This window comes from Mustela nivalis (assembly GCF_964662115.1).
Source record: "Mustela nivalis genome assembly, chromosome: 4".
In the NCBI taxonomy this organism is placed as follows: domain Eukaryota; kingdom Metazoa; phylum Chordata; class Mammalia; order Carnivora; family Mustelidae; genus Mustela; species Mustela nivalis.
This window is the reverse complement of record NC_139023.1, coordinates 47,057,056-47,084,413: the sequence shown is the minus strand read 5'-3', so window position 1 is coordinate 47,084,413 and position 27,358 is coordinate 47,057,056. Positions and strand designations below refer to the sequence as shown.

Below are 27,358 nucleotides of genomic sequence, written 5' to 3'. Positions count from 1 at the left end.
TAGTCAACTTAACTAGGACACATTTAGCCAAGATGTGTGATCCATCCGTCGCTCAGCAAATATTAGCTCAACACTTGCTTGACACCACACATTGTCTTAGTGACCAGCAGTTCCAAGTTGTGGAGCTGGGAGTAATTGCATTTTGCAGGCAAAATAGGAATCAAGGTCAAAACAAACGCACAGAGTTCTCACCATGACCCCAGTAAACAATTCACAGTTTGGGTTAACGTGGCCGTGGCCCCAGGTTCTTTGGGGATATATCCAAACAAGTCTTTTAGAATTTTCTGGGCTTTCTAATCTGGCCTCAGAATCAGTTGGTAAGATACGCAAACAGATGGTGCCACACAGCTCCCTCCAGACCCACCCAGCTGAGCAAGCTCATGAAGATAAGTTATTACAAGGAAGCTTAGCAAGAACATACGCTCGGTAAAGTGACTCAAGATCTTTCTACAGCCAGCAGCATGGGAAGAATTAAATCACTCTGCTAAATCCATCCACTCTGAGGTGAACCAGGAACTGTTTTCAGCATCTTCAATTCAGCAGAAGGAAAAAATATATATATCTGGGTTTTGCTGAAATCAATGGAGGAGATCAGAAGTTGGGAGATTTCAAGCAGCTCATCCAATCTTTCAAGACCAAAAGAGCAAAGTGAAGGCAGCAGTGGGCGCTGGCTGTGGCGGGCTGCACCCGAAAGCTTGCGAGGCCTCAGGCTCCCACACCTTGTTCCCCTGTTCGTGTCATTCTTGGGACCGACACAGAAAGTCCAAGGCAAACTGAGGACTGCTAGGGGGAAGAATAATTCAAGAACGGTTTGGGCCAAAAATTCTGTCCAAGCTGTGTGGATCTCCACATTTTCCCGAAACATATTACCAAGGTGTGACCTCCTAAGGGATTCCACGAGCCTGCCTTGTCTTCAAATTAAACAGAGGACTGCCCCACCAGCCCCCATCATCTGCCCATTCTTACACGGGGTAATCTATCCGCTGACGTCGGGTGGCCTCCAGCTCTCGGTTGTGAAACCTCAGGAACTTCTTCACAATGCCTGTGTTTTCTCCACTGGAGGCATAGAGAAAGCCCAGGAGGGTGACCACATCTGTGAACAGCAAGACAGCTGCCTTTCAGTTATCTCCAGAAAAGTGCTGCTTCCCAAATCACGTTCTTACCGGAACCCTCTGCCTAACTCCCATCAAACAGTTACAAGAAAGCATTTGAAAATATTAGCAAACATTTACTGAACACTGATGATATGCCGAGTGCCTGCTAAGCCCTTTATAGAGAGCTGTCTCAATCCGTGTTCACAGCAACCGTGTAAAGGAGATTGTAGTGTGAGTCCCAATCTACAGATGAAAAGCCTGAAGCTTAGAGGTAAGATAACTAACTCCCATGAGGTCACAGCTAATGACAGTAGAGCCAGTCCACATGACGTCCAAGCTTGGTTCTAGGTTCTTAACCATTTCACATGCTGCCCTTCCAAGGCTAAGGAAAACATTCACAATTTGTGCAACAATAGAAACAGTTATCATGTGAGTAGCCCTCCATACCCTCCACACTGCTATAAATAGATCTATATCTCATTTAGCTAACTAGCTACCTAGGAAGAGAGTCACGTAATCCTCATTCTTATCCTCATTATTATCATTATTATCCCCATTATTATCTCCATTCTGCAGATGAGGAAATGAAGGCATAGCTGCCAAAATGGTAGCTAATGTTTATATAACACAGAATGTGCCAGGCAATGTGCTAAGCATACCATTCCAGGAGCAATCTCATTTAATTTCACAACCATCTATGAAATGGGTGCTATTATTATCCCCATTCAACTGATGAGAAAACCGAGCCCTAGAGAGGATTAAGTAATAAGAGATGGAGCTGGGACTCAAACTCAGGCAGTTTGGTTTCAGAATCCATGCTTTTAGAAGGTATTTTTTCCTTCTGTGCAGACTTTCCAGTATACACCCCATACTACCCTAGGCAAAATGACCAACCAAACCCCTTAAAACTAGAGAGCCTTCCACTTTATTTAGCAAATGTGGGAGAATCCTGTGGCCCTAGAGAAGATAGGGTGTCCTTAATAAGTCTTAAAAGGAGAACTGACTTATCTCATCTATATTTAATATCTACTGCTTTAAAGGAGGCCAGAATGATATATATATATTTTTTATTTTCCATACCCATCCCCCTTCAAAGAAAAAAAAAATCATTGAGCTCAACTGAGGAATAAAGAACCTTTTTAACTTTCTTAAAATGCTCTTTGGTTTAAATGTCTGTGAGTAAATGGTAGAATTCATCTATTTTCCTGGGCTTCTTGGAAAGGGAAGAGTTAACTTCTGTGCAAGTCACCGAACGTCTCTATTGGCACAAATTATGGGAGCCTCAGCCTGGGATACTTCAGACCCCAGCTCTCACTCTTCAATGGAGAAAAATGTCTTCTAGAGAGAGGTACCTCTGGTTCATTAAAACTTAGAAATCACAAGAGCAAAGTGTTCATAATCTCAGACCCTGTGTGTATACCTAATAGAATTAAATAAACTAGAGCCAAATTGTCCCCAGTGTCCACAAATCTCCGTTTGGTGAGAGGTGGAGAGGCATTTGGAAACTCAGAAGGATAGAGCTATCGATTCCAAAAGAAACAATGCAAACTTTTTTTTCCTTTTACACCTTGAGCTCAATTTGGGGACACTAGTCTTGCTGATCTATTATGTGGATGGGTAGAGGGGATTAGAAATGGAAATACTGCAAAGGTGTCTCTGGAATCCAGAGAGAAAATCACCATGCAGTTGCTGTCAGCCCAACCTTGGTTTGGCTTCCACTGTGTGGACTGGAACATAAAAGACCAGATGGCCACGGTAGCCCCCTAGGAGGCCTTCTGCTAGTGATTGCTGGTGAGTTACCTAGTGTGCAGTAGAAACATTTATCAAAAGGAGCAGGATTTGATTCTGTCCAACCTGACTTCAGGAAAAGGAGGCTTCATAAAGAGGTTTCCAAAGTGAAAGGAGTTAAAAGTCAATGCTGATGAGCCTCTCCTTTATCCAGGGATCAAAGTAAATCGGGTTGAGCAGAAGAACTTGCAGCAAAAGATGTGGAAGGAAAAAAATCTTAGACTGAAAGATCTAAAATAAATTTTACAAAAACACATACCTTTTGTACCCAACAAAACCAAAGCGGTGGTGGCTTTCTTGTAAAATCTGCAGCTTGAATAGTTCTATGATTTGGAGTTCTACAGCAATTTTTCCTTCAGTATAATATTGCCTTTCCATTTAGGTTAGAAATAATAAGAATGAAATTTCAGAGCAGGAAAGGATGTTAGAATTCAGCTAGCCCAGGATAACATAGAGGCTTGTTTTCTAGTAAGTGATTGTGGCTGCTTGGAGCACCATGCTTGATTAGTGATGGCTGTCGTGGGCTTTAGAATGGGGAGTTAACAGCACCAGTGTCATTCCTCATGAAAGAATTTACAGGTAGAAAAACTTAAGTCCAAAGTTTAGGTTCAAAGAGGTTAAGAGACTTGCCCAGTTTCCTCTAAAATGTAAGCCCCAAGAAAACAGGGACATTACTTCAATCATTATCCCATCCCTCGAGCACAGAGCAGTGCCTGACACCTGACAGAGGCTCCACAAATAATGAGGGAATGAATGAATGAATGAATGATCACATGAACAAATGGGCACAATATGGCCAAGTCAGGATCTGAACCTGCCTCCCTCTTGCTCAGCTCTTTTCACAATGCCGTAATGTGTCCCATGCTGCCCAAATCAGATCACAGTCTCTTCCTTCAGACGCTTCTCTCAAATCCATTTCTTCTTCTTTGACGAAGAAGTTAGGTAGGAAAAAGTCATCATGACAACAAACACAAAATACCAGGAAGATGGTTCAGATTTAGAACCCACCACCTTGACTATTCTTGCTTGTTTTATTTCCTTAAATTTTAGAGCAAGAAGAGACATTAAATTTTGTATGGCACAAACTCCCTCATTTGGAGACAAGAACAGTGTTAGTGTCCCACTGAAGGTTGCATGGCTAGTAAGAGATGCAGGAATGAGTCAAAGCTGATCTCCTACTAAAAACCAATGGACTTGTTATTAAACCACATCACATCTCCCAGGTCTTCCCAAAGAGATGGGTGCTGCCTCGACCCTCCAGGACTCCACAACCACTACCCATCCTGGCTCTCCTTCAGGGTAGAAAGGGCTCCCGCACTATCCTGTTTCAGCACTATGGCTAGCGCTTACAGAGCCTGACCAGGAGACCCTGTCTAATAATTGGTTGTTAAATACTTTGAACGTCACCACCGAGCATGGTGGCTGGGGTCAGTCATGTAGCCCATTCTCTGGGTCAGCAGGGTGATCAGAGAGAGCTCTGACGTGGACACCTGCTCTGGAGACAGTTTCATGTCCATGTAACAAAACCCTACTCGGGATGTGCTTCAAACACAACCACAATGGTGCAGCTGAGATCTCAACCCATTTGGGGAGAAGAGACAGTCTTGAGGCAAAAAGTAACTCTAAGTCTGTAAGTGGAAACAGGAGGAAAAGAAGTTAAGATGTTCTAACCTGGAAAAGGACAGAGTGCAGGTAACTCAACAGTACTTTCCAAATGCAAGACATTAAAAGGCAGGAGTGTTCAGGTGTTTCATTTTCTTTAAAAGAAAAGCCTGAGAACTAAAGCTCAATTTTCTAGCAAGTATGATTTAGGTCAGAACTTCCCCCCAAAGGATACCAGGCAGTGAAGTGGGCGAGTAAGGAAGTCAGTGCCATATTCAATAGTAGGAGTGTTAAAAATAAAATAAATTTCACTCCCAGTAATTTACCCTGCGAATATACTCGTAGGTGTACACCAAGATACATGTACAGGGATGTTCGGTGAAACCTTGTTGCTAATGGTAAAAGACTAGAAATGACCTGCGTGACCATCAGCAGGGGACAGGTGAGATAAATTACGGGCTGTCAGGCTACAGGAAGCTAAGCAGCTACTGAAAAGAACGAGGTCAGGTGGCACACGCTGCTAGGGAGAAATCTGCCGTATTGCTAATGAATGCGGGACAGAGTTTATAGGGTCTTCCCATGTATGTACGAAGATGGGGGCTCTCAACTTAAGGCTTATAGGAGCAGAGAACATTTCTGGGAAGAAATGCAAGAAACTAGTGTGAGTGCGTTTGCCTCTGGGAAAAGGACGAGAACACAGGGTGAGTGGGAGCTCGCTCTTCCTCCAATCCCTTTTACACTCTATGTTTTTTTGTTTTTTGTTTTTGTTTTTTGTTTTTTGTTTTTTTTGTTTTACCAGGTACATATATTCCTTTTTAGGCTAAAAACGTAGAGAACAAGGTCTGAGCATTCCCGTGCAGGCCGCAGGCAGGGGCCAGCCACATTCAGAGGCCTCCCCAGCCCTGGGCTCTGCGGCTATTCAATCTGCTTCAAAGAGACAAAGTCCAGTGGGTGAGGAAAACAGGATGATTCACATCAGTAAAAATTCAGCTTAAAAAAAGTGTATTCCTTTCTAATTTAGAACCTGGGTTAGGGCTGTTTTAGCATATTTCAGAGAGGCGGCATTGCAAAGTTTGGACTCCCGCAAAAGAAGCTGAGCCTTGGTTTTTCTCTCCTGAAAAGAAAGGATGAGAATAATACCCTTTCCCACGGGACTATCACGAGGATTAAATGAGACAATGTGCACGGAAAAAGTGTTCTGAAAATCATAAAGGGCCACACAGATGCGAGGCATTAATAGGTGTTATTACTGAGAAATTGAGACCACCGTGATTAACTGGAGGGAAAAAAAGAACTAAGGCTCTTTCTCTCTCTCTTTTAATGAAAGTGCTAAATGCATTGTTCCCATAGTTATAAACAGTATCATCATGACATTGACTTAAATAGTCTCACTGCATCCTGGTACTTTCTCAGAGACAGGTAAAGCCTGGCTCCCCTATCTGACTCAGCCCTTCCATGACTTTGTTATAATAGAACTATGTTATAAGAAATCACACTTCTAATCCACTGGATCTGAAGATGAGAATGGGTTTTTGGCGAAAGGAAGAAAAAGTGGAAAAGAAGGAAGCTGCCATGTCCCCCAGTTGCTGACCTAAGCTGGAAGCTCAGAAAAACATTCCTATAGATGGACAGCAGGGCAGAATGCTTAATACACCTCCGCATGGCATTTCAGAGACTTCAAAAGGTGGCCCCCTCCCTGCTTTTCCAGTCTGATTTCCTGAATCGCCCAACTCACACCTGAGAGTCTACCTGGGTGAACAAACACAGAGCATGAAGTTTTTACTCGGCATTTCCACCATGTGGCAGACACTGGTAATCGATCTGCCTACCACTCTTTCTCACTAAGCACAGACTCAGCCTCAGAATCCTTCTCAACATCGCGTTCTAGGTGGCCACCCCAATCCCTCCTAGCTGGAATGCAAGATGAAACCTATTTGTCACCCCTCCCATCAAAAGATGCAAGCTCATCACCATCCTGCCATTCAGCTGCATTTTCTTCTCTGTGTGCCGTGGCTCATGCCTTCCCTTCCACCTGGACGCTCTTCCCCCTACTCCTTTGCCGACTCTGAAAACTCTACTCAGCCTTCAAGTCTCTGTTCAAAAGTCAGCTCCTCTGTGAAAAAAGCAAAGCTCGGAACACTTAAAGACTGCTCCGTAACATTTTTCAATGAATGAAGGACTTCAAGTAAATAAATAAATAGCTTCGTGACATCCTTCAGCAGCATAGGATAACAGTTACATGTGGGGTTTGGGAACTACCTGGGTTCAAATCTCAGCTCTATCATGAAGAGCTGTGTGACCTTAGACAAGTCAATCTCCCTCTCTGAGTCAGTAGCCCCCTCTGTAAATATGATAGTAAGGCACTGGGCAGATTAAATGAGATACATAGAGCACTTAGCCCAGAGCCTAACACATGGTGAGTACTCAGTAACAGAATGTAGCTGTTACTACTGGCAGCTGGCTTTCCCTCCCCCATAAGCACCTAAAGACAGAGGGCACCATGTCTGCATCTACTAGCCTCCAGACTCTAAAGAAATTGATACATAGTAGATGCTCAATGTTCTTTGTTTAGTTGACTTAAACATGATACACATGGCATGGAAAGACAGGTACCAACAGAGGGCTAGGGAAGGCTAGAGGGTAGAGAGTTAATTTCTGATTGTGGGGATGAGAAAAGAAAGAAGAGTAGAGAATAGAAGAGAAGAAAGGAGAGGAGAGGAGGTAAGACGAGGTAAGGCAAGGTAATGTAAGGTTAAGGAAAGAAAAGGAAAGGAAAAGAAAGGAAGGGAGTGAGCAGGGGAACAGTGGAAATTTGAGCCAGCTACCAAAATATGGACATGATTTTACCACGTGGTGTGGCAGTGGGGAAGGCTATCCTTTGTAAAAGGAATTGATTAAGTCAAGGCAGGGTATGGGCAATCCCAGACTCAAACTCTGAGGGCAAAGGTGGGCTTGTGTGTGGTTGTAAAGGAGAATCTCTGAGCATGAGACAGCATCCTTAACCAGCACAACCCAGATGGGCGGTCCCCAGGCAGTTGCGGTGTGTGTGTGTGTGTGTGTGTGTGTGTGTGTGAGCCTTGAGAAGGCACACAGCCACACCCTACCCCAGTGTGCTCCCTAATGTGGCAACACAGCTCTGTGGGGATGTCCCTGTGTGACGGTCACATGCAGGCATATGAGAAAAAGGTCCTTGCCCCTTGGCTGAGAGCATTCATCACTCAATTCACGAAGAGTCACTGCACGCCCGCTGTGTGCTAGGGACTGCAGTGCTGGGCACTGCACGAAACAAGGCTAGACCTTGGCATCATGGAGCTTGCGTACTGGTCCAGAAACATGCAACTGGCAACAAAGCAACGACGCATATTTAATTACGATGTCTGGGGACGATAAGGCTATGCAGGAAAATAACGACAGATGACAAGGGGGTGGAAATGGCAGGGGTGGGGCTGCCATCTGAGATAAAGGAGTCAGGGAAGTCTTCTCTTCTGAGATGACGTTAGCCCAGAGACATGACATCAGTGAGCAAGCTGTGAGGGGAAGGGAGCCGTCACAGAAATGTCCTAAAGCGAGAATGAACTTGTCAGCATGAGAAGAAGCTGGAAGGCCCATGTGGCTGGGGCAGGTAGACAAAGACGAGCATGGCAGGAGATGCGTCAAGAGAGAGGACAGGGACCCCTGGTACAGGCCATGGTAAGGGTCATGGTGGAGGGTGGGGGTGCGGGGGGCTCTTCCTCACTGCAGTGGGAAGAACCACCTCCAGGGAGTAGGATAAATGGGACATGTCTGCACTGGCTGCCCTGTGGGGTGTGAGGGCAAAGCTGGGGGGCCGCTTGCAGGCTGTGACATCCACCAGTATGACAGCAATCCGCGAGATGAAGAATGACTGAATATGCAACGTCGTCTGAAGATGGAGGCCGCTGGACCCGCTGACCTCTTACGGGAGGACAGGCAGGGGGAACCGCCCAGGTGGACCTAGGCTTGTTGCCTTTGTGGTGAATTTCTTTTTCTCGATGAGCTCATGCGTGAGTCAGGCACACGGGGAACTGGTGAGGGACAACAGCTAATGCCCGGTCCCTTTCCCCCAGGAAAGTTCAGCCACAGGTGCCCATGTGCCCAGAATGTAGCAGGAACAGGTGCACCAAAAGGACACGTGGCCAAGCCTGGACACACATGTGTCCTAAAAGGACCTGCTGACTTCTGATCTGGGGTATGTTTTCTCAGCAGGGCCAGACAAGGGTCTGCCGCGTGTGCACCAAAAAATCAGACCAATGGCCTGGCCGGGCACAGTCCTGGCAAAGGAGATAAAAGGCCAGAAAGGCCAGGTGTGAGGGCGAGGGCTGTGTCCGGGTGCACTCAGCTATCCCCTTGGGAACCTTTGGTGGAGGGGCACTCTAACAATACTCACAGAACAGCCCTGGGCATGGAGACTTTGGCTCTCTCTCTCTCTCTTTATAAAGGAAAAAAGAAAATGAAAGCAAGCCAGACGTGGAGCCTTCGTAGGACACCAGGCACTAGACACAGAAAACGTTCCCCCACACCCCACACTGGCGCTGGCTGCAGACTGCAAGGGGACCGGGCATGAAAGGCGCCACCCTGGCTCCCTAATGCCATCTTGTTGTTCTGACTTGACTCTTGTTCATCAAGAGCCGAACAGAGAAATCCTGCTAAGAGTGAGCCAGAGGCCTGGCTCCCTTCCATCGCTCAGCCGTATCCAGAACAAAGGTCGTGGACACTTTCCATAGGGCTGCTGCACACACTCTTTTGATTCCTCTTTTAAAGAGAGGGAGAGGAAATGTCCCCCTTTTTGGTGAACATATCACAGCCACGCAAACAGGGCTTGGCTTTGAGAGTGCATGGAGAACCCCAGCCCCCATTTGAGGTGACGTGAATGATTAGAGAAGGCTTTCCTCAGCATTATGCTTTTATTAGCTTCGTTCTCACCCCAAAAGTAAAACCTAGAGGAAGGTGGGGAGAAAAAAAAATCCCACCGCACTATTCTGAAGCTCAGTGAATAGGGGAAGGAAGAACAAAAGAAAGGAAAGGTGGTTCGTATTTTAAGGGTATGTGCGGAGAGCCCTAAGACCTCAGCCAGTTCATAAACGACTTCATTTGAAAACTTCCAGCTTGCAGTTTAGTCATTCTTCAATGAGAAATATGTGATTTGCCACACATGAAATGGAATCATTACACCCTGACAAAATCGAAGGCAAACCAAAGCTGGCCGTATGTGCCTTGTGCTTCCTTCTCCTTAATAAATGAGGTCTCCCTGTGGAAGGCATTCCAGAAAGATGCCAGCATGGGGTTCCTCCTGGAAGAGGGATGTACACCAATCATCAAAACGCTGGCAGCTTGAAGGTTTCAGACATTTAATTGCCTGCCCCACCCTACCAGCAACCCACATACCCACAGAAAAGGAACTAGCCTTCTCCCTCTCCATTATCTGTATTTAAAGCCCCACACAAACATAGAATATGCCAGCCACAGAACAAGGCTATTCAGACCAAGTGCAGGGTAAGAGTGCATAGAACTACACAAACACAAAAGCACATAAAAACTGGAGAATTCTGCTTAAGGTCTGCAGTCTAGTTCAAAGGTACTAGGTCAATGTCACTTTCACTGTCTTGCTAGTGAGCTACAGTTATGAAAGACCTCACCATTAGGGGAAAGCTGGGGTAAAAATCCACAGGATCCTCTCCAATTTTTTAAACTTCTTGCAAATCTATAATTATGTCAAAATAAAGAGGTTTGGGTTTGTTTTTTTTTTTTTTTTTTGTAATGCCACATGCATTCATTCTATGGCAAGTGGCCTGTGACCAACTACAATATATGGTTAAACAGATTCTCAAAACGCCCAACAGATACAGGGCTGTTTTGGGGTGGTCTCAGGAAATATTTGTCACCATTGTTTTCTCAGTGTTCTTAAGTCATCTTGCCCCAAAGCAGTCCTCTTAAAGACCATGATGGGTCAGGCACCTACTGCGGATGGGTCTGCTATCCCAGACCCACGGGAGCTCAGTCGCAGTTACTCAAGTTTGAAAACCCACCAGCTCTGATGCTGTTCCAGAGATCCTGGAGCTTAAAGATGCATCAGGGTCATGGGAGTGTGTTTAAAGTGCTGGTTTCAGGGCCCTGCACTCCACAGATCCTGACCAAGAAGGATATGGATGGGGCCTGGGAATCTGCATTGACAACAAGAGCCTCACCTGATTCTGTCTCAGCTCGTCCTGGAGCTACACCTCAGGAAACACTGTCAGATACCAGGTGAATGCCTGGGAGCATGGCCAGGTTAGCTCCCCATCGCTAGATCAGCAGAAGAGCCGGCAGGCCCTCAGCATCCACATAGGAAGATGCCCTTCATACCAATGGAGAGAACTAAGAGCACACAAGCCAGAGACCTCAAGCCCCTCCTGCATGGGTCCTTCGGTGGCTGAAACCATGTGGCTTTTAGGATAAGATGCAGAATTTGGACTCTGTCAGAATCGTGGCTACTTTTTGCTGAGTGCTGATCATGCGTTAAGCGATTACATCTCGTTTAATTTTCACAACATGGCTCTGAGGGAATTGTTATTTATCATCCCCATTTTACAGATCCGAAAACTGAGGCTCCTAGAATGCCAAGGCAGAAAGTGGCATAGTCAGGAGTTGAACCCAGGGGCTCTGGGCTGAAAACTACTGTGGGATAACACCTTTGGCACAAAGGTGCCTCTGGTTCTCATCTCCTCTGGGTCAAAACGCTCCACTTAAAAATAACTGACGCTCAAAGGATTCATGATGGGAGAGGGGTAGAAGATTTTCCCAGTGTCTGTTTCGGTGGCATTAACACTCCTTTCCAACTTCAGAACCAAATCTCTCAAGGGCCCCCCGTGACCTCTGTGACTCTCCCATGCAGTCTACTCTCTTCTTTATTTCTTCTCTCATCACCTTTTTACCTCCGACCCCCCTTCTCCCCAGAGTCCTAAACTACAGACTCAGTGTCCCCGCCATTCCCCACCCCTTCCTCACGGCCAGTGTAAGAACCTTCTCCTGCCATCCTCTCGTGATACAAACCATCTGAAGAAATGAGCATTAGGTCCCTGGCAAGGCAAATGACCTACCATTTTCAAGAGGACACTGGGGAATCTTGTTTGCCCAAAGGTTCCAAATATAATCCATGTTCCACTCAAGGCACACTTGATGATCTTTGAAAGGGCGTTCGAAAGGCGGGACCGTCTTCAGCAGAGTATAATTCTTCGCTACAGCATGTAGCAAATTTTCCTCCCATTTAACATTCAAGTCTCCGCCACTGTATTTGTGAGTAATCCAGGCGCGTAGTATCACCGCGGATACCGAAATGGAGTGTCTGATGAAATAATCATCTCTATAAACCATGATGCTTGGAAATTTCACATGTACTATTTGTGTCCTGCTGGTGTGAAGATGCTTCTCATTCTTCCACCTCTTTTTGTACACAGGGATGCTACTTCTGAACTCAGATGAAACAACCGCTTCCAGATTGACAACACAAGGCTGAGAGCATAAATACTCAACCGAGACTTCAGAAACATTGCGGACATTGCCTTCAAAGACAGTGAAATAAATAAAGTCTTTGTAAGCCACGCTCTGCTCGGCTTTGGGGGTCACCGACGTCGTCAGGGAGGTCTGCCTGCCCAAAGACGGCACAACATTCTGGAAAGGGAAAGAAAAAAAAAAAAAAAAAGAAGGAAGAAAGAAAGGGGTATAGAAAGTTTAAAAATCATCACATTAACAGATATGTGAATCATTTCCTTTTTTCTACAAAAAGCACTGAATGGGGAACATAAGAGACGGCAAAACCACTCCCAATTAGAGAAAAACCAACACACACACACACACACACACACACACACACACAAATGAAGATTAGGCCACATTTAAGTCTCTCCCCAGACTTAGTAGCATCTGCTGATCAAAATGGGCCTTTCAAAGCTACGTGGCAATCATTCCAGAGTTGGTTTCCAAATGGAGGAGCTAGTTCACAACAAATCCAGGAGCGGTGAGCCTGCCTTAGCGTGAAAAAGAGATGAGCCAGCTTCAGACATTTCCAGACCATTGTCCTGACTTCAAACAGTGACACACGCAGCCAAATCAAAGTGTGGGAGAAGAGTTCAAAGTGCACCCAAGAGGGAACATGACAGGGATGCCAACCTGGCCCCTTTTTCTCCCATGAGTTCTGAGCCAGGACAAGCATGCATGATGGATGGACCAGCAGGAGTTTCCACTGCTCCAAATCACACACAGGCAGGCCTGGACCACAGACTGTGTTGTCTGATTCTTTCACCATGGATGGGGCTACATGGGCCAAGAAAGATTTTATCTGTGTGTTGATTTCTCCAGTTCTCTAAATAAAAAGACCTCTTAATACAGACATTCCTTGGAGAAGAATTCTTGGAAGTTGGTCATGAGATCAAGGCAATGTTTTGAGCATAAGATACTGATATATGGGTGCAAAGAGCTCTTCTAAATATAACTTTGTGATTCAGGCATCCAAAACACAATAGTGAAAAGATTACTCTGGACCATTCACACCCATTAGCATGGCTATTATCCCAAAACAATAACAAAACAAAAATAACAAGCATTGGAGAGGAGGTAGATAAACCGGGCTCCTGGTGCATTGTGGGTGGGAATGTAAAATGGTGCAGCAGTTCCTCAAATAATTAAACCTAGAGTTACCACATGATCCAGCAATTCCACTTCTGGCTATAAAGCCTCAAATAGTTGGAAACAGAGACTCGAAGAGATACATTCATAGACATACACCCATGTTCATAGCAGTATTATTCACAATAGCTAAGACGTAGGAATGACCTCAGTGAATAAAAGGATACACAAACAGATATGTACACATGATGGAATATTATTCAGCCTTAAAAAGAACAGGAAGTCTGACACATGCTATAAGACAGATGAACTTTGAGGAAACAATCTGAGTAAAATAAGCCAGTCACAAGGAATAGATAGATACTGTATGATTCTACCTCTATGAAGAACCTGAAACAGTCAAATGCACAGAGACAGAGGGAAGATGGTGGTTGCCAGGGACTGGAGTTGGTGGTGGGGGAGGTGATCATGGGGAAGTATTGTACAATGGACACAGAGTTGCAGTTTTATAAGAGGAAAAGAGTTTAGAGAGGGATGTGGTGATGGTTACACAATATGAATGTACTTAACTCCCTGAACTGTATACTTTGAAGTGATAAAAGCAGTAAATTTTATGCTGTGAATATTTTTACAAGTTTAAAGAAAAAAGGTCAGTTTCCCAAAGAAGGAAGAAATAAGGCCCCCTTTCTTCAATTCCTGCTGAGGGTTACAGGAGATGCAAAAGGGGCTAAGATACGAAGCTGGGTATCAGGGAATTGTGTTTACAAAGAGCAGTGACCCCAGGCAGAACATGATCAGGGCTCCTGTCAAACTATAAGCAAATCCTAAAGGAATACAGTCCCAGGTGAAGGTAATCCTATCGGCGGGGCAGGGGGGGATGTGTCTAGAATAGCCTTTATGGAAGGAATGGTATTTCAGCTGGGCTTGGAGGAGAGAAGAAAAGTTCTTTGGGTAGACAGCTCTGAAGGCCACTGAGTCCCCCAGCCCAAGGAATGCGGACTTCCCTTCTACGGACAGTGAAGAATCAATGGAAGTTTCTGGAAGAGGGAACAGTGTTTCTATTTGAAAGCACTGACCTCGAATTAGAAACAAAGCTGACAATCAAGAAAAACAAGCAAATGACACAGTTCATCAATAAGTAAATTCCCACTGATAGTCTGAGAAAGGCAAGTTGAAACCACACTGAAGAAATCAGTTTGAACTTACTAGCTTCACAGAGATCAAAAAGTCCAAGATAACAGGCTGTCCCGGCCAGATTGGCTTCTTATGTACTGATGGTGAGAGTGATCTCTGCAGATGGTGGTCAGGCAGTATCCATCAAATATATAAATGCACCCACCCTCTGGTCCAATAATTCCTCCTCTAGGATTTTATCCTACCCATATACTCAAATTTGTGCAAAATGATGGATGTGCAGGTTTGCACTGCAGCAAAGTTTGTAACAGCAAAGGATGCAAAACTATATGTCCATCAAGACAGAGCTGGTTCAGTAAATGATAGGACATCCACTCCTAGAGTGCTAGGCAGCTATTCAAACGAGGAAGAGCTTCATGGACAGATAATGAAATGATCTCTAAAGTTTGAAGTTTTGTTGTTGTTGTTGTTTTTTAGACAAGGTTCAGAAGTGCCATTTGAGTTTCTTCTTAAGAAAAGGAAAAATATCTACACATTTGCTTGAGTATGTATAGCATTGCTTGCTCACGTGGAGAAGGATGAGGTGACCAGGAGATAGGCTCAGAGACCAACGTGTGCTATATAGCCTTATTTATCTTTTGAATTTTGTACTACATGAATACTGGGGGGTGGCAGATTTGGGGTGGGGGGGTGGAGGATGGAGAGAAAAGCAACTGTCCTATAGATGAAAATAAAAAATGTAGCTTCTCCAAGTGGTGGAGTGAGAAGGGCTGGCCATTGCTTTCGATTAGTCATGGGAAAACTGTGGGAAGAAATATGTAAAGAGGTGGGTACAGTCCAAACTCTCTGCCCCCGCAATGAGAGGCTTAATTGTTTTATGCTCTCATTTATACTTCCAAATTACAGGGGGGAAAACAAACATAAAAATAATCTTATAATTAGAACTAGTGACTGTTAGAGTGGACTAGCCCCTGGTGATGAGCCAGCCCACCCCATTCTTCCGCCAAGGCAAAGAGCACTGAGAAGTGATGTTCTCCAACATCGCCCAGCTGGTGGCTTCCCAGAGGCAAGCCCAGGAGCCCAGCCCCTGGCTTTCACTCCCTCTCCCACGTTCCCAACCCCACAGCACACAACAGCAAGACAATAAAGAGCTGCCAGGTGGAATTCCGCTTTCTTGTGACTAAAGATACCCCCAGCATTTGACCACAAGCAGTGGTTTTTCATTCAGCCAGATGTGCCAAGATGTGGCCCCCTTCTCAACATGAGAATCCAGCCAATGAGCCCACCGGGAGGCCAGCTGAAGACAGAGAAGCGGGGCACTCCTCATTCCAACTGCTCCTCATGCCTCTGTCACTCAATTCCACATTTGCCCAGTTAATGTGGCAACAGAGGGCAGAGTCTAGGACATACTGTGGTATACTGAATATCACCTCGTGTTCTTTCTCCAAGAATGACTTAACACTTCTTCCTCAATACTCTTATGATACCTTAAAAACTCGCCCCAGCCCTCTTCTCCACTTCAGTATTTTTTTTTAAATCATGTTTTTATTGCTGATGCTAGAATTCCAGGTTAATACTTCTTTTAAACAGAATTCTGGGGGAAAGGCTACGTGATTTCACGAGATTTCATTGCAAAGTACCATTACTAGTAATGTTCATTACTTTACATCTTAGTGTTAACATGCATGGTCCACTTTCCCACATAAATAAGTGCAGCGTGCTGAAACTAGTTTCAGCTTCACTTGATGACCCATGACTTTCCGGACATTGGGTTCATCATCGCTGAGATCAGCAGGGACAAGTGAGAAAGAAGGTATAGGACACCTGACCGTATTCTCCTTCCTGGCCCTTCCCTCCAAAGTCAGCTCTAAAGGTAAACTCTATATATGCAGATGAAGATTATTTTATTTTTATCTACTTCAAAGCTTCAAGTGCAGGAAAAATAAATCCAGGTTCATGCTCACTGATACAGAGGCCACGAGTCCTAGGAAGAGCTGGTAAAGGGGCTGCTCCAAATTGCTGTGAGTGTACAATATAGACTGGATTTCAAAGACAATTTTTTAAAAATGCAAAATATCTCATTAATATTTCTTATCCCAAATACACGTTGAAATGATCATATCGAGGTTCAGCGAGTTAAATAAAACATATCACTAATATTAATTTCACTGGTTACTTTTTAAATGCAGCTATTAGAAAATCTGGGAGCACACACGTGGCTCATATTTGTGACTAATGTTATATTTCTACTGGATGGTGCTATGCTAGATTTGAAGTGAGCAGACTTTTCCTGTAAAAAAGGGCCATATGGTAAGTATTTTAGGTTTTGCAGGCCACTTGGTGGCCGTGAAAAACTACTTAGCTCTGCTGTGGTATCAAGAAAGCAGCCACAGACAACTAACTCGGAAGCAAAGGAGTACGGCTGTGGTCCAGCTCAACTCTGTTTACAGAAACAGGCAGCTGGCTATGCCCATGGGCCATAGCTTGCCGGCTACTGTTCTAGATTACCAAGCTTTTATTCTAGACTTAAGAGTTTTAGAAAACACAACATGACGAAAAATATGCTTTCCAAAGGAATGGTCTTGTGAGAGAAAAGAGATGAATAACCCAATTAGGCGTAATTTCATAGACGTGCCGTGGATGGCACTTAATTTGTTATTTTGCTAAGGCTCCCTCGCAATGGTGTTGACATCTTGCTATTGTTTCTGTCAGTTGTGAGCTAAGGGGATGAGAAGTTAGTGCTAGGCTGGGTACAGAAAAATTTCATGGACTGAGGAAGATGAACTTAAGAAGGGGGAGAAGCCTGAATACAGGAGAAGAACAATTTCTGGGACGGGCAATGTTTTTGTAATATGATGGGGGTGTGCTGGCCCCAAACGGGACTTCAAATTCACTGTATGTGGCTATAGGGGCATGGTCTAAATCCCTCAAGGAGGCACGGTGGTCTTCAGTCTTTGGGCTCCTATGCAATGTAGGAAGCCAGCATCCTGTGGCTTGGAGAGGACCCAGTGGGCAGCTGCTGCACCATGAGTTGTGGCCACCTCTGTTATGTACAAAACCAACACCGATTAGCAACACATCAGACTCTAAATATTGATTAAGCTGAGGCTGATTTCCTGGCTCAAGTCATGTGTGTGGTTATGAGCTGTTTCCTGCCAGGAAAATAAGGCAATTAACTTGAAGAGTTTCAGCTACAGGCATGACACGTGTCCAACCTTCATAGGTATTTTCACATGCCAGGTTGCATTAACGGAAGTGAGAAATTACCCAGTTGTTCCTTTGCTTAGAAATCATGAGGTCAGAGTCCATGTCTTATTCATTGTTATGTCTCTGGCTTCTCAACTAGAACGAGGCACACAGAAGGAGTTTGGTTAAGTGTTTCCTGGTGAAGTAAAATCCTGGGCATGAGCCTTTCTGTCAGGAGCCTCTGTGTTCCGCCTCAGGTCAGTGCTCCCAGGGGCTCTTGATCCAATCCCGAGTCCTCCCCATCCTTTCCCAACATTCACCAGTTCTCTTGTGATGGGGACCCTCTCCACTTCTCTTTTTTCATCTAGCCTAATTAAAGTCCTTGGGAAGAACCCTTACCCTTTGGCCTCTCACCAGGCCCCTAGGGGATCACAGCTGATATGGGGACTGTGAGGTCAGGGAAGGTGGTGCTCCGGCACCTAGCTTACCCATTGAGGGTGGACTTCTTTCAGCTATCAAGCCCCTCCAGACCTTTCAGACAAACACCCTATCTTCTAGAACTTTCCATTTCTCCACACCAAAAATACAAATTAAATGTTTAAAATGTCCTATCCCTCTACCCCCTGTTGGATGCCTGTTTGTCTGGCAAGTTCATCAGTGTTAATGTGATAATGAAAAAGGACTTCAGTGGTGTCACATATCTGCATTTCTCTACCAGCCTGGGGGAGATAACGCCTTCAAAGCAAAGCCCAGATGCACTGCAGCTTTAAGCAAGACTTGGGAGGTGAGTGGGCGCATTTCTGTGCCCCTCAAATTAGGCCATTTAGGCAGCCACATACATGTTCCACCTCGGAAGCTACTGATCTGCTCTGCACACAACGGAGCTGGGCTCTGAAAGACGCCTGAGCCCTCAAACATCTGTTTACACCAGAAGTAAGCCTTAATCAAAGTCAAATTTGACAATGTCACACACACTCTCAAGACAGATTCTCTCATGTTTGTCTAATTGTGTATGTATTGTAAATTTTTATAAAGAAAGAAATGGGTCAGTTGATGTCATGTTCGTGATAAAAAACCCCAAATTGAAGATCAAAATGCATTCAGTTCAAACTGGGAGTCGAGAAACAGATGAATTTGTGTATCTTCTGGATGGAAAAAAAAAATCTATCAATTCTATCTAAGCTTCTTTTAGGATGACTGCATCTGATGCCCTTATACAAAATCAATAAGAAATTCTATTCAAATAACCCTCCCTGTTCCAAAAAGCTGAGAAAGCTGGCTCTTTTCTCTATATGGACCACTTGTTCTTTAAGGAAGGGACCAAAAGATTGAGGTATCTTAAATCATTCACGTCTTGTCATGGGAAATTTATTTACACTAATACATGTATGTGGTGGGTTCCTGTAACAATTACAGAGTATCTGTTTTTCTCATTCTTGCCCATTCTACCCCATCGATCACCAAAGGAAACCTTGCCCATGAGTGCTTTCTCTCCAAACTGGCTGTATCCAACTTTCCATAAGTCAAAAGGTCATAGTATTGGCTTAAGAGGCCTACTTTTCCAATTTCTGCTGACTAGAAGCAAGCAAAAATCCTGTTTATGTCAACAACGCATGCAATTAAACAGAATGGGCAGTGATGTCGGTATGGACACCAAAATCAAGATGGGCCTTGGGCAATACTTCCCAGTTGATGAATATACCTTCGCAAACCTGAGAGCTGGCTGGAGAAATACCATCACGACAACGAGAAGACTCCTGGTTGAATCGGTTCCCCTCCTCTCTTTAATACTGTTTGATAGGCTATTCCTTGTTAACTCAAGGGTAATTCACTTGAGGCTCTTTATGGTCTAGTCAAGGGTAACCAAGGTTTGGTCTGGTTTAATTCCATTGAATAACTGTGAGCTGGTCATTGGGACAGATGCGGCAAGCCCCTCTTCTCATTTACTTCTGACTTCATCCTCTCAAAAAGAACTTCATAGAACTCCCTTCAAATCGAATCTTCACAATAGCTCTGGGAGGGACACAGCCGAGGAAATGGAATGGAATCAGAGAGGGAGAGTCACTTGCCCAAGGTCAACCAGCTCCTCAAAAACAGAACCAAAATTCAAATTCCTGACTCCACAATCAATTATGGTGTCCCTCTTGCCTTCCAGACATGCCCAAAATGAGGCCCTCGACCCACCAACTGACCTCTACACCAGTCCCACTTTCTGGCCACAGGTGTGGGAAGTGAGACTTTGCTCACTCTCATCTTGAAGGTGGAGGAGGGCAGGAGGATGAAGGCTAAGATCCTACCATGTTGGTATACCTTGTGCCTGGGGAGGGTAGATATCATCTTACCCACAAATATTCACAGCACACTGAGCCAACACCCCAGATCAGTTAAGCTCTTCTTTGGATGAGGATGTCGGACAAATAAGAGCAGCCAAAGCAAAATGTCCTCAGCCATCCCTTCCATGCCACACAGCCCTCCTGTCCCTTGGGTCCTTTCTCGGGGGAATAGGATGAGAGCCAATAAACAGGGTAATTCACTTGAGGCTATTTATGGTCTAGTCAAGTCTATCCATCTTTGTGAACTGCCTGGGTTCTTTATGCCTCGTCTGCCTCTCCTCCACCTGCTTCCTTCAACCAATTCATGATTCCCACACTTTTGCCAAGAGGAATAGGTCTACTAAGCAAGAGACAAACACCATGGCTTGGGGGATTTTTAGGAGCTCTGGTCAGGGTGAATGTGGCCTCTGTTGTCTGACAGGAAGTCTGAAGCTGAGCTCTGTATTTCAAATATCCATTTTCACTCTTGTACAAACGAGATAATAGAGAGGCTCTATACCTTGTTTTGATCTTCCTAGGCCCTGTGTTAGACACAGAGTAAGGAGTTTACCAGTGCTACCAGAGGGATAACCCATGCTCTGTGGCCACTGATAGGGAATTCTGTCACAGCCACTGGAGATCGGCTAACAATCACCACATACATTTGTGCCACTAATGCCCCCTTGCGTCTTTGTCCTCTGGTTGTCTAACAAACGCGAACGTCCACTCTGAATATTTTCGCTCTACGGCTGACATCAATACCAGCCATTATGAGATTTGTTTTTCTCATTAAAGAAAAAATTATACATTCGAGACCAGCGTTCGGAAAGGACAGAAATGCCTTCCACAAGTGCCACCATCCCAGATGGGGCTGGGGCCGCCTCCGCTGGTCTGGCCAAGTCTGGAGAAAGGTACGAGGCAATGACGTACGGGAATGCCAGAAGGGGTCTGCTGGCAAGTCCTGCCCAGACCATAGCACTCAGCACCCAGGACCTCAGTGGAAGCAATTCTGCTACCCTTTCCTTTCCGGGCCCTCACCCTTTGTGAGGAGGCTCTCTGACTCTTGACCTTTGGTGACCTTAGAATTTTCTGGCAGCTGCTGGAACCAGGGATCATCTTTTCAGAAATCTGCTTGGCATCGTTCCGTGACTTATCTTTCAGGCCTCGTCACAATTATTCATGCTTTGGCAGTAACCTAGCTACAGTCACAGTACTGTTCTTGAGCTGCCACTGAAGGTGACTCTGTCCCAGCCAATGGGGAAGAAAGGTGCCCATTGCCTCAGGACCCTGGCTCTGGGAAGCACGCTCCCCATGAGGGCAGGGGCTTAAAGGCTTCTGTTCAGAAAACCATTCTCGACTCCAGTCAAAAGAACAAGAACACAGGGGGGGATGACACAGAGTGGTGATTGACCCCCAAATCACAGCCAATGCATAGAATGCCTTCCAAGGCACACTCGCTCTATACCTAGACACACATTCATACAAATGCCTTGTGCCAACCTCCACCCAGTGCCTCCGGATGAGAGACCCTATCTTTTATCCCTCCATGGCAAATATTTTCTGATTTCACCTATTTTTTTTTTCCTCATTAACATCCTGCCTCTAGTGTGCGGCCTGTGCTTCCTGCTTTGTGTATTTTAGGCTCCTTTAGACATGACCTCACATCCTGGCCAACTGCACAGTGGCTGCTAATGGTAAGAGGTTTGGTAACGACCCACGCATCTATGTATGAGAGGAAAGAGCACAACGCAGCAACGTACAGAAAGCAGTACGTCAGCGTGCCTAAGTACTGGGTTTCTGGAAATAGACAGACTTGGGTTTCTATCTTGGACTACCTGTGTGGCCTAGGGCAACTTACTTAACCTCTCGGAGTCTTCGTTACCTCATCCGAATGAGGATCATAACAGCTCCCACTTTACAAGGTTGTCGTTAAAGCTAATACTGGAGAATGGAGGGGGTGTCTGCGTGACTCAGTTGGTTAAGTGCCCGACTCTGGATTTCAGCTCAGGTCATGAACTCAGGGTCCTACGATCAAGTCCTGCGTCAAACCCCGCACTGGGCTCCATGTTCAGTGGGGAGTCTGCTTGAGGAGTCTCTCTCTCTCCCTCTGCCTCTCATCCCGCTCACACATGCTTTCTCTCAAATAAATAAATCTTTAAAAAAATACTGGATAATGCATATAAACAACTTAGTACAATGCAAACTAATATGATTAGTTATGTTTCCAAATTATGGGATAGCTTTCTCCCTCTAGTGTCTACATGTTCCTGAGATCCTGCTTCGTTATTCTGTTCCACATCTACTCTCCAACTGCACACCTCACCTCCCCTGACCAATCACTTTCTCTAGGCAGTATTCCTCTATGAGGAGAATGGACACGATTATGCCTTTTTTTTTTTTTTTTTCCCTGTCATTTTCTGTATCTCGTGCTTCAGGCAGATGTTCCCCACCTCGCACAGTGAATTTCTCCAAGGTCAGGAAACCTCACCTTTCACCAGAGGCTCAGATAGCACATACCTCTAGAGCAGAATCCTATGGAAATAGCCAGACCTTTAGAACAAAAGGTGAAGCCCATCTTCCAAATCACACTTTTGCTTTCCCAGGGCTTGACAAAAGCTTCTCATTCAGTTGCAAAATGGTTTGCTTGTTTGCCAGACTTTCCTGTGCACTTGCCTATCTGAAGCCCATCCTGAAGGAAACACACAGCAGGAAGCACCAACACTGCCTCTTCGCAGTGGTTCCAAAATCCAGTCCTTCCCCAACAGCCAAGACACTCAGACGTGCTCTGGTTAGTTCCCACATTACAGTATGTCCTATAATTTCTCTCTTTAGAGGCCTGACCTCACCACCTCACTATCTCACTGTATTCTCTGCATAGCACCTCTGTCCCCTCTCTGTGACCTGGCCCCTTAAAACCCCCTCGGTCCCAACAGATCTTTTCTATTTGCTCCCTCATCTGCCTCTGTTCCCACAGACCACTAGGCCTTTGGGCTTTGCTCCTGTTACTCTGATTTCTCAGAACTGTCAAGAAGTGGTCTCTCCTTGCCAGGTCTTCAGATTTCTGCGTAGAACTTTCCAGACAACCTGGACATTAATGTTTCACACATTATTCTACTACATCATTTCTGCCTCTGTGGGTAACCAGTGCCTTGTGGATGGGGATCATCTGTTTAAACTGAAACCCTGTCTTTTGTTTTGGCAGTTATATTTATAAGTCTGTGAGCTCTAACCCAATGGCATAAATATTAAATAATAATACTTAACCCACACATGTTAACTGACAACTTCTGAAGACAGCAAGTAAATCCAACCACCAAATTTTTGGTGCTGGTTAACTTTAAAATGGGAAGAGAAGCATGGATTACTCAACAGGTAGACACTAAAACCGAATTACAATTTGCATTTCTACACCCTCTTGCTTCAAGAAATGCAACAGCCAAGAAGTAAAGAGTGTTAAAAGAAACTTGGGCTGGGTGGCAATTTCTCTGGAATCAGATCCTGATGGCTGACAATGTCTCCTGAGCAGTTTTTAGCCTCTACAAAGGAAGACTCCAAATAACGGTGAGACCATATAAATGAGAACAATTCTGGACAATGACACTGCTCAATTTTAAGCATTCTGTGAATTTCCTATTACATCAGTTTCATGATTCAGCATTTTCGATTTCATTTATTTACAGTAATATATGGCGAGATAACCCAAGGTTTCTGCAGGATCCTGGAACATAAGGTAGGCTGGACAGGAAGGGTGTCGCCTCCGGTAAATTTACTATTGTTTAGGAGCTTTCAAAGCAGAAGAAAGCAAGCCATCAAAGGAATTGAGGACTATTCCCCCACCCCTCTCTGAGGGTCTAAATTATTCTGGTATTCTAAATGAGCTGGTTTTGTAAAATAGGTTACTGCCATTTAGTTGATGACTGAAACCCAAGCCAAGAAGAGCGCAAATGGTAAACTGACGTGCCTAAGCCAAGCGTATTCTCTTAAATGACAATGTTCAAGTCGCAGCTAAAGTCGCCACTCAGGCGGTAAGCGTGTTACAAAGAACTCGATTTCTTTCTGGCATCCGCAACTTGGCTGGAGTGACCACGGAGGAGTTGAAGAGCGCTGGAAACGCGAGGGTTCGTCGCCAGCGCGTTGGCAGAAAACGGTCCGGGCCACGAGAACCCGGCGGAAACTAAACGGAGGTTCGAGGCGGGAGGCGAAGTTGGGCACGGGAAGGCAGGGAGCTGCGAGACTGTGAGGGAAGCCCAGGACGGGGAGGGAGGGAGCTGGAGAGCCGCGCACGGCGGGTGGGGAGGAAACGCGGCTGGCGAGGCTCCAGGTGGAGCCGGGGACGGGAGGGGGGTCTCGAGGGGAACCTCGCCCGGCTCTGGAGCGCGTCTCGGGAGGGAGAGGAACCGAGACCAGCGAGAGCGCCACGCTGCAAGTCCGATCCACGCACCCCTCTCCGCGCCCCGGGTCCCCATCCCAGGTGCCGGCGCGTCCGGGGCGCAGCGGCCAGGAAGCGAGCAAACTAGCAGCGCCGTACCGCCCGGCGACGCGGAGCTCCCCGGCCGCCCCCGCCCGCGTCCCCGGGGCCCCGCGCAGAGGGGAGGACCCGGGTAGGGTCCGGCGCTCACCAGGTAGCAGAACAGGAGCAGCGCGCTGGCAGGGCGGCCGCCGAGGCCCGGGGGGACGCTGCCGCTCGGGGGGGCCATGGCTGCGGCCCGGGGACCGACCGCGGGCGGCGGGGGTTGTTGCTGCTGCTGCCGCGGCCACCGGAGCCCCGCGCCGCGCCGCTGCATGGCGAGGCCGCCCGGATCCGGGCCAGAGCAGGTCACCTGGTGCAGGGACCGGCCCCCGCCCGAGGCGCCACCTTCCCGCCCGCCCCCGGCCGGGCCGGCCGCCGCGCGCGGGGCCACCTGCCGCCGCCGCCGCCGGACCCGCCGCCGCCGCCGCCACTGCCGCTCCCGCCGTCGCCGCCCTCGCAGCCCCAGCAGAGCGCCGGCTCCTCCCCGCCTCCCAGTGCCGTCCCCTCCCTCCCTGCCCAGCCCGCCTCCCCGCAGCTGCCCCCGATCCCGGCTGCCACCTCCCGGGCCGGCCGGCGCCCCCGCAGGTGGGGACTGACCCCGGTCCCGCCCCCCTGGCCGCCGCCCCCCGCCCGGTTCTCTCGGCTCCCCGCCCGCCCCCGCCCCCGTTTTCCCTTTCTTCGCTTTCCTCTCCCGCCCCCCTTCGGCGCTCTTCCTGTCCGCTAGCCCTCTTTCCCCTCCCTCCGTTCCCCCTTTTCCCTCTCCCCGGTCTCCCGCTCGCACCTTTCTTTTCCTCACCCCCTCTTCCTTCCACTTTCTGCTTTTTCTCCCCGTCCTTTCTCTCCCTCCCCTCCTTCCCTTTCCCGTTCTAGTGCCCCCTCCCGCCTTCTCCGGCTCCCACCCACTCCTCCTGCGGGTCCCGCAGCCCAGTTCCCGCCGGTGCAATGGGTTTTGTTTCGTTGCTTTTGGGCGAGGGCGCCATTCCCGCTGGGCGCGGGGCGAGTGTGCCCCCTGCAGTTGCGCCACGCGGCGGCCCCGCTTCTAGTCCTTTAAGGCTGGATTTTGACCCCTGCCAACCTCCACCTGTCCACCTGCAGGGGTGGGGCCGCCTCCCTCGGGCACATTTTTAACCTAGGTTGCGCCCCGCCCTGCCGGCTGGTACGCGGCACGTTCTGGATGTTTCCCGAGGGTTTTGTGCGGTGCCGCCGCCACCGCCACTGCCACCGCCACCGCTCTTTGTTTTAATTGTCCAGAGTATCGGCGCTCAAAGCGGGTTTGCATTGGATTTGCAGCGCTGTGGCCCGCCTTCCACTTTGGACCGAAAAGAAAATGAATTAATTAGGTCAATGCAATCTGACTGAAGCCCTAAATGAAAGGGTAAGGCTCGTGAAGTGCACAAACACTTTTAAAAAATAAACCCGGCACGCACTGGGTCTTGGGGACCCAGGTTGGGACTGGCTGTTGGCGGTATGTGTTCTGCCACCAGTGCGAGGGGCGCGGCTGGACCACAAGACCTCCAGCTTGCGGCCTCCCCGGTGCTCTGGGAAGCGTTGGCCTGCGTCAGGAGGTTCAGAGAACTGCCTGGGCCGGGAACTGGTGCTCTGAAACAGTTAACAGTTAACCCACCTTTGAAAGTTCTCAAAAGCTTCCCTTAGGCACTAGTGGATTTGTGCATATTGCAGCTAAGAACAGTTGGGAGTCTGGAAGGATTTGGCCCTTGCCCTGTGCACATGCCACAGCAGTAGGTCAAGTCCAGCCAGGAGACAGGGGAGGCTGGCAGTGAAGGTGGGGTGCCCAGGGGTTGTGCCTGGATATGCCCTCAGCCATCTCAGGATAGGCCCCAGCACACTCAGCAACCCAGCTAAGTCATCCCTTTCTCTTTTTAAGTCACCTGAGGGCTGTGGTCCTGGGTCAGGATCATGGCTCCCCGACACTCACTGCAAGGTAATGTCTTCTGTGGTGGTTCTCAACGTTCAGCGTGCGTCTGAACCGCAGCGAGGACTTAGGATAGTATACATTGCTGGATAAGCCCATTAGAATTCAGGTTCAGTTGGCCCTGGTGAGGCTTGAAAAGCTGCCTTTCCAACAAGGTTGCAGGAGATGCTGCTGCTGGTCCACAGACCCCATTTCCAGAACCACTGGCTGATAGAAAGGGTCATTCTGCTCCCACCTAATCCAGCGGCCACCGCTTTAAAGCATCTGAGGGCTTCTTTTTGACAGATGTCTCCAACACTTCCATAGACCCAAAGTACTTACAATTCTCCTGTGTGGGGGTGCCTGGGTGGCTCAGTGGGTTAAAGCCTCTGCCTTCAGCTCAGGTCATGATCCCAGGGTCCTGGGATCGAGCCCCGCATCGGGCTCTCTGCTTGTCAGGGAGCCTGCTTCCCCTCCTCTCTCTCTGCCTGCCTCTCTGCCTACTTGTGATCTCTGTCTGTCAAATAAATAAAATTAAAAAAAAAAAATTAAAAAAAAAAAAAAACAATTCTCCTGTGTGATGTGGAAAATCATTTATTCTATCGAGTGTCTAAGAAGATAAAAGATTTGGTGTCTTGTCCCAGATTGTGTACACACACACACACACACACACACACACACACATATATATATATGCAGAGAGAAAGAGAGTCAGGTCAAAGTATAAATTATACATTTTAATGTATGTGGAAGGAAAATTGTTGGCCAGTTCCAGGATATGGGGCTTCACAATATTTCTGGAACCTGTCTTCCTAGGCTTCTCTGGAGTACTCTCCCCCTTCATTGCCCACGGATTCAGTTGTTCTTCAGGGAACAAAATGGTTTTCTCCAGTTGTTTGTAATCAGGATTCATGGAATTGAAGTTTTAGAAGCCTATGAGTTTGAATTTCCCTGACTATTGTCACTGTGGAGGCACCCTGTAGGGCACTGGGCTATTTTTAACCTGGTGTATCAAATCTCTGACTGACTAGACTTCGGCTGTGCTCCTACTGTGCATCAGGCCCCACCCAAGGCTCCAGAGTCCAGAGGTGACTGGTCATCCCTTAATGTGAGAAGCAGCTGGCATGCAGAAGACTAACCATAACACAATTTCGGTCCTCAAAAAGGGATGTTCAGCTTGCTCTGTGGCCCAGGGCAGGGC

At 47.0% G+C, this 27,358-nt stretch overlaps 1 protein-coding gene across 6 annotated transcripts in view; it reads right to left on the bottom strand.

Moving 5' to 3' along the window:
- SEL1L3 (SEL1L family member 3) overlaps positions 1 to 24,637 on the bottom strand; it is a 142,307-nt gene extending 117,670 nt beyond the window's left edge. For 3 of the 6 annotated variants that reach the window (XR_014310623.1, XM_082726748.1, XM_082726750.1), the window contains exons 1-3: positions 24,355 to 24,637; positions 11,579 to 12,149; positions 967 to 1,093 (exon numbers count right to left, since the gene is read on the bottom strand). Coding sequence is in view for 5 of the 6 variants with exons in the window: in XM_082726748.1 (XP_082582874.1) it covers positions 967 to 1,093; positions 11,579 to 12,149; positions 24,355 to 24,519 (863 nt within the window). In the remaining variant the exon portion in view is untranslated. The remainder of the gene's footprint in view (positions 1 to 966; positions 1,094 to 11,578; positions 12,150 to 24,354) is intronic. The other 3 variants (XM_082726752.1, XM_082726751.1, XM_082726749.1) reach the window with 2 other exon arrangements.
- Positions 24,638 to 27,358: the final 2,721 nt, after the last annotated feature.